General features: G+C 52.9%; 1 protein-coding gene across 1 annotated transcript; it reads right to left on the bottom strand.

The window, feature by feature from the left end:
* Positions 1 to 227: 227 nt before the first annotated feature.
* Positions 228 to 5,924, bottom strand: LOC148273493 (uncharacterized). The gene has a single exon (XM_088238626.1). The coding sequence runs from the start codon at positions 5,922 to 5,924 to the stop codon at positions 228 to 230; it is 5,697 nt and encodes a 1,898-aa protein (XP_088094752.1).
* Positions 5,925 to 6,977: the final 1,053 nt, after the last annotated feature.

The following is a 6,977-nucleotide window of genomic DNA, read 5'->3' as shown; positions in this document are numbered from 1 at the left end:
AGTCTTTATACAAATATGCATGTTAGGGCAATAACGCGTCAAACGTCTAGATTCAGGCCCTTTTTAGGGCCTGTAACACAAATTCCTGCTCTATAGTACCCCGGTATCGCTAAAGTCAGACCCGAAAGTGGAATATTCATCCTTTATTGTGGGTCCAACATTTAGCCTACAGATACCGGGGGCCCTAACTATATTATTGCATTTTCATTTACATATTTAACCGTCCGTTACACTCCCCCCGATGCCACGCTGTTCGGCTGCGGGGGCATCTTCTTCTCTGGACGGTCCTCTAGTAGTAGTGGGATGAGCCGGATCGCTGGTCGGGCATATTCTCCGGCCGCCGTCTGAACTCGTGCGGTCCGCACCTGTCCATCGGCAGCCAGTCGTGTCTCCATGATCCTCCCTCTTGTCCACTGGTTGCGGGGTGATGACGGGTCGGCGATCATTACAAGATCGCCGACTTTCAATGGCTCCGATCTATCGAGCCACTTTTTCCTCTGTGCTAGTGTAGGCAGAAACTCGCCCAGCCAGCGTCGCCAAAATTTGTCGGCTAGTTGCTGGGCTATCCGCCACTGCTTTCTCAGGCAGATATTCTCCGTTTCTTTGGGGTAGAAGGCGAGATGTGTGCGTGCCCCGGCCGAACCAATTAGGAAGTGGTTCGGAGTCAATGGGGTTTCATCTGCGGGGTCCACCGCCACATGGCTAAGGGGACGGCTGTTTACCGAGAATTCGGCCTCGGCGAACGCCGTCAACAGGGTCTCCTCTCGTGGAGATTGTTCTTTGAGGATAGCGACTAGGGAGGTTTTAACTGATCTCACTAGTCGCTCCCACGCGCCACCCATATGCGGTGAGGATGGCGGTATATACTTCCATTCTACGCCTTTATTTGCAAGTTCTATTTGGAATGCGGCGTCATTATGGAGATCAGCAATTGATTCTCGCATTTCTCTGTCGGCGCCGTGGAAATTTGTTCCGTTATCGGAATGGATCACCCTCGGTTGGCCTCTTCTAGCGGTCATCCGTCTGATGGCTTGGATGGCCGCGTCACTTGTCAGGGATGATGCTAACTCGAGGTGTATGGCTCTGGTCGTCATACAGGTGAATAAGACACCGTATCGCTTCTCCCGGCGTCGCCCTATCGTAACATATAGGGGGCCAAAGTAGTCCAACCCACAGTGGGTGAATGGTCGTTGGTAGCTGGCCACTCGCGCCTCCGGTATCTGGCCCATTTGCGGTGTGCCGGCTCGTCCTCGCCGAACTCGGCAGATGGCGCACCTGTGACTTATATTTCTCAGCGTCCCTCGTAACTTGAGCACGTAGAAGTTACGTCTCACGTCACATAACACTCTCTCCGTCCCCGGATGCCCGGCTCGTCTGTGGTACTCCTCCAGGAGCAGGCGGGTATATCTATGGGCGCCATCCAATATTATAGGCGCCCTCAGTCCTTCTGATGTATCTGTGTTCCTCAAGCGTGTTCCCATTCGCACGGCACCCTTGTCGTCTATGTGCGGCGTCAGCCCGTATAGGCGGCTCCGCGTAGGGAGTCGCTCCCCCCGTCTCAGTGTAGGTATATCACCGCCGAAAGCGTCCGCTTGCGACTGACGGACCCAATGGAGCTCAGCATTTTCTAGCTCCCCGGCCGTCAGTTCGCCAACTTCGCGGGCGCCGTCTCTTCGGCGGCTTTTTCTCACGAAGCGCAGTACCCACGCCGTTGTCCTTATCAAGCGATTCCACGACGAGAATCGCTGTGGCGCGGGTAGCGCCTCGCTGGTGGTTATCACCAGTACCACTCGCTCTGCTTTCTTCTCCAGCATCGCATCGTCCGGAGTGGGCGTCATCTTCTTTTCTCGAGGCCATGATTCTTCTCCTTGCCGGAGGTAGTCTGGCCCCTGGAACCATACTCCTTCGAGGGACAGGTCAAGCGGGCGGCCATCTCTCGTACCGATGTCGGCGGGGTTGAGTTTTGTCGGCACCCACTTCCAGTCCGCGGCGTCGGTGAGTTCGTCTATCTCACCTAGCCGATTGGCCACGAACGTTGAGTAGGCGCGCGGCTCCGACCGGATCCAGCACAGGACCGTTGTGGAGTCAGTCCAGTACACCACCTTTTCTATGGCGCACTGGGTTTCTCTCCTGATGGTGGCCGCCAGTCTGGCCGCCATGAGTGCGCCCTGTAGCTCAAGGCGCGGTATTGACATCACCTTTAACGGCGTCACTTTGCATTTACTGCTGATAAAGGTGGTCTTCTTGCCCTCGGTCGTGTTCTCCACGTAGTAAGCTACTGCGCAGATCGCCACTTCCGAGGCGTCGCTGAATAGATGTAGTTCTCGGCGGTTCCACCGACTTACTATGGCGCATCTGGGGATGGCGCAATTTAAATTTTCTAACTGTGCGATCCAATTTTGCCATCTAGTCTTATGATCTTCTCTTATCGTTTCGTCCCATCCGGTTTGAGCCCTCCATACATCCTGTAGGAGCATCTTAGAGCGGATGACGAGACATCCCAGGAATCCGACCGGGTCAAAAACTCGCATCACTGCACTCAACAGCTCCCTTTTAGTGGGCCAACTGTCGCTACCCTGGCCGAGTGGGTCGTCAAATTGATAAATAAACTCATCTGTGGCAGGTCTCCAAGTCACTCCCAGGACTCGTCCTGTGAATTCATTTGTAGCGCCGGCCGTCTCGTGCGCTTCCGTTAGGTATATCGGCGTGGCCGGCGCGGCGCGCGCTTCAGGCGGCACCGAACTGAGCACTTCACTCTTGTTGCTAGCCCAGTTCGTCAGTGTAAACCCGCCTCGGCGTAGGACTTCGGATACCTCCCGGACCATTTTCTCAGCAGCGCCGGCATCGTCCATGGCGTCCAAATAATCATCCATATAAAATTTGGATTTGCATGCCGCCGCTGCCTCCGGGAACTCGTTCTGACTCTGTTCGGCCACTGTATTTCGCACATACTGCGCAGAACTTGGTGAGCACGCGGCTCCAAAAGTCATTGACGTCATCTTGTAGGTTTTCGGCATCGACTCCGGATTATCTCGCCAGAGATAAAGTTGAGCGAGTTGATCTTGTTTTGCGATTTTTATTTGTAAAAACATTTCACTTATGTCCGCCGCAAGCGCTATATGTCCCTCCCGGAATCGAAACATATTTCCCAATAGCGATGATAATAGGTCCGGTCCGGCCATTAACTTGTCGTTGAGAGAGACGCCTCTATACTTGCTTGCGGCGTCGAAGACTACCCGTATTTTGGCGGGTTTCTTCGGATTAATGACCGCAAAATGTGGCAGGTACCACCTCTTTGGTACGTTATTTAATTCACTTTCACATACCTCGGATGCATATCCCTTTTGTAAGTATCCGTTCATTTTCTCATGATATGCGGCGGCAAGCTCTCTGTTATTTCTTAATTTTCTTTCCACTCCTTCCAGGCGGCTGAGAGCGTGTTGCCTATTGTTGGGCAACCACGTATCTCCGTCTTTCCACAAGAGTCCAGTCTCCCAATGTCCATCCTGAAGAGGTTTTGTCGTGGCTTGCATGATCGCGTATGCGCGCGTTATCTGTCTGTCAACGCGCGTGGCACTCGTTACTCCCAACGAGTCGATTGTGAAGTTATTTTTTACAAGACTTGCTAAATTAACGCAGCACTTGGTTTGCTGCGCACTATCACTGTCAGTCGGGCTTGTGGGTAGCTCCGACACGATACGCTCGTTCTGTCCGCGGCACTCGTGATTTGCTTCGGTGGTTACAAACGGCCTTACTGGCCCGTTACACTCGCGATTCACTTCCGCGATTGTAAGCGGCATTACTAGCGAGCTATACTCGCTATTCACTTCGGCGGTTGTGAGTGGCATTACTAGCCCGTTTCGCGCGCGATTCACTGCCGCGGTTATAGGCGGCATTACAAGCCCGCTACACTCGCGATTCACTACCGTAGAGCACTTTGATTTACTCATAGTCGCGAGCGTAATGTTGTTTTGTGCCAGTGCGCTGCCGTTGACTCTACCGTGAGTCACCCAGCCTAACAAGGTTCTTGAACGGATTTCATCACCGTTCGTTATCACTTCCCGTGACACTATTACGCCAGCGTTGTCTTGCCCGATGATCATTTGTGGCTTGACAATTCTCGAACCGTTCGCGGTTCCACTGCGTGCACACGGCGCTTGTGGAAGGTTCAATTCTCGCACTGTGTTCGCTCCGATGCGATATGAGATGTCACTATTTCCTTTTATGTTCACTTGCACTCGGCGCGTGTCTATCGTTGCACTATTTCCACCGATTCCGCGGATCGAGATAACATCACTACGTCCGCGGGCTCCCACTTTGTTCGCGACTTCATTGTCTATCAACGTGATAGTGGAACCCTCGTCCAGCATTGCGTTCACTGTTACGCGTCCCCGTGGTCCGCTTATTTCCACTTCGATCACTTTTAATAGAACTTTCGAGTCACTATTCGGTCCGCTCATTACCCCGACGAACTGATTCCCGTCGGGCACTATTGCGGTCTCACTAACGCTGTCGGCGCTATTCACTCGCGGCTCGTGTAATAACTTGTGATGGTTCGCTGTACACGTACCCACGTTGCACTTAGCAGTGCTTCGGCACTGGTTTGCTCGGTGTCCGTCACTCAGGCACCGATAACACAATTTTCTATTTCGCACAAAGTCTCGTCGCATCAATAACGACATCTTCGCAAACTCGTTACATGCACTTAACTTATGACCGCTACGGCCGCACTTCGCGCACTTTGAGTCTGTTGTTGGCCGTGATTCCGTCGCCGCGAACACTGTTTCCTTTCCACGCGCCGGTAACTTCGTCTTTTCAAAGGCGCAGGCGTCCTTGGCGTTGTCCGCGAAAACCATGATCCAGTCCACGAAGTCGCGAAGTGTTGCCTTCTTGTTAGCTCCTTTCCGCGACATCACCCAGAGTTGCCGCGTGAAAAACGGGAGTCGAAGCACCATCTCGTTCAGCAGTTCGTCCGAATGCAGATGTTCTTTGCGCCTCTTTTCCAACGTGAGGCACATGTTCCGTACGGCAATCGCGAACTCCACTAAATCGTCCATGGTGCTTTCTGCCGTCAGTCGCGGTGATTTTCGCAGCTTGTCCAACTGCGTGCTCATGATGACGTCCGGGCGGTCGTAGTGCGTCTCGAGGGTGCTCATGATCTTATGAACATCCTTTGATTCCACTAGTAGTCCCTCCACTAGCGCCCGGGCGGGCCCTTTGAGTGCCTTCTTCAGCCTGAGAAGGTTTTCCGGGTCCGTCAGTTGGCACAGCTCTGAAGACTCCCAGAATTGGTCGCAGAATGCCGGCCAATGCACGGGGCTGCCGCTGAAGTCCTGTAGCTCCCTGGCGTTCCCCTGTCGAGCGAGCATGGCGCCGATGCGTGTTTCCTCTTCCTGGGTTTGTCCTCGATTCCCTCCTTGCTTTGCCAGCAAGGCCTCGAGTGCCAGCGTGAAACGGTCGGCTGGTTCGGCGTTGGTGTGCTCCTCGACCCATCTCTCTGTGTTGCGGCGCGCCGTTTCCTTCGGCCTCGCCTCTTGATTGTCCTCCTCAGAGAAAGGCTCGTTCCTCTTGGGGTAGACAGGATCAATGACTAGCGCGTCCCGGTCCTGGGGCGCGCTCGATGTAGCTTCCTTCTCCGCCTGGGCCAGAGCGGTCCGCGCTCCGAGTTGCGCGGTGTCTGGCTGAGCGGCTGGCTTGCTTGTAGTTCCCAAAAGCGACATCAGTTGCTTGATTTGCTTCTCGTAGTGTCTTCTCTCCCGACGCCTCTCAGATCTCTCGTTCTGCAGCGTCTCGTCAGTCGCAGTCGGCGAGGGGGTTGCTTCTTCCTGAAGAGTGATGTCACCTTCCGAATCGGAATCTCCATCCGATACGGGCTTGGTGGGCTGCTCCTCGGCGTTCTTTCCAGAGCGTAGTGAGGCGGGCATCGTAGATTCGTCTCGGCTGAAGACTCAAAGTAGATGGCAGCTGAAGATCACAATCCGGCTCGAAGGACCAGAAACTGTACTGTACAAGTAACAGTTTGGACTGTATTCCACAATCCTGTAGCAAGGGGTAGGTGTTGGCCGTGTCTCGCTGCCGTCGTCGCTCTCGGGGTCGTAAATCCCGAAAGTTATGTAGTCTCGAAATTCCTCTCAAGTCCGGTGTCACTGCGTAGGTCGGTGGAAGATACTGGTTCGTAGTCCTGGGGTGAAGCGATGGTCAAGTCCAAGGTGTAGATCCAGTAGTAGAGCGGGAGGTCGGGCGGGGTGACGAAATGAAACAATCAGACTAACTTGATGTCTCGAGGCGAACTCAATATTTATTCTTTAAAATGTACACATTATATAGGGCGTGTTGCGGGCTCCCGCTACCTGCGTCCGAACCGGCGTTAGGCCAATACGGGAGTGGGGGGGGAAATACCGCTCCCACTATACCCGGCCGGCGCGCCTCCCCCAAAGTGCATATAGGGAGGTGCCGGCGCTCGGCCCGGTCACTTCGCTGGGAGCCGCCGCACGCGCCACATCAATTACAAATGCCTTTTTTAAGGCAGTCCTTAGTCTTTATACAAATACAAATATGCATGTTAGGGCAATAACGCGTCAAACGTCTAGATTCAGGCCCTTTTTAGGGCCTGTAACACAAATTCCTGCTCTATAGTACCCCGGTATCGCTAAAGTCAGACCCGAAAGTGGAATATTCATCCTTTATTGTGGGTCCAACATTTAGCCTACAGATACCGGGGGCCCTAACTATATTATTGCATTTTCATTTACATATTTAACCGTCCGTTACAACAGTCTTGGCGAGAAAACCATTTATTTTAGTACAAGTCATTTGGAATTTTAAACAAATTTATCGTGTATCAGTGTTTCGATTAACGTTTATGGCCAACGTACAATAAAACATGAAAAAAATTGTCGAAAAATGTCGAAAAGGTTGCGTTCACTGTAATATGAATAAGATATATGTTATTTTATCACCATAGATAAAGCTGTTGG

Source organism: Micrasema longulum, unplaced genomic scaffold, assembly GCF_059751315.1.
Source record: "Micrasema longulum isolate JH-2025_06_02 unplaced genomic scaffold, ASM5975131v1 h1tg001935l, whole genome shotgun sequence".
In the NCBI taxonomy this organism is placed as follows: Eukaryota; Metazoa; Arthropoda; class Insecta; order Trichoptera; family Brachycentridae; genus Micrasema; species Micrasema longulum.
The sequence above is the reverse complement of the archived record's forward strand: the minus strand, read 5'-3'. Positions and strand labels throughout refer to the sequence as shown.

Coding starts and splice junctions, on each gene's coding strand:
- LOC148273493 (XM_088238626.1), bottom strand. CDS start 5,924: ATGCCCGCCTCACTACGCTCTGGAAAGAACGCCGAGGAGCAGCCCACC.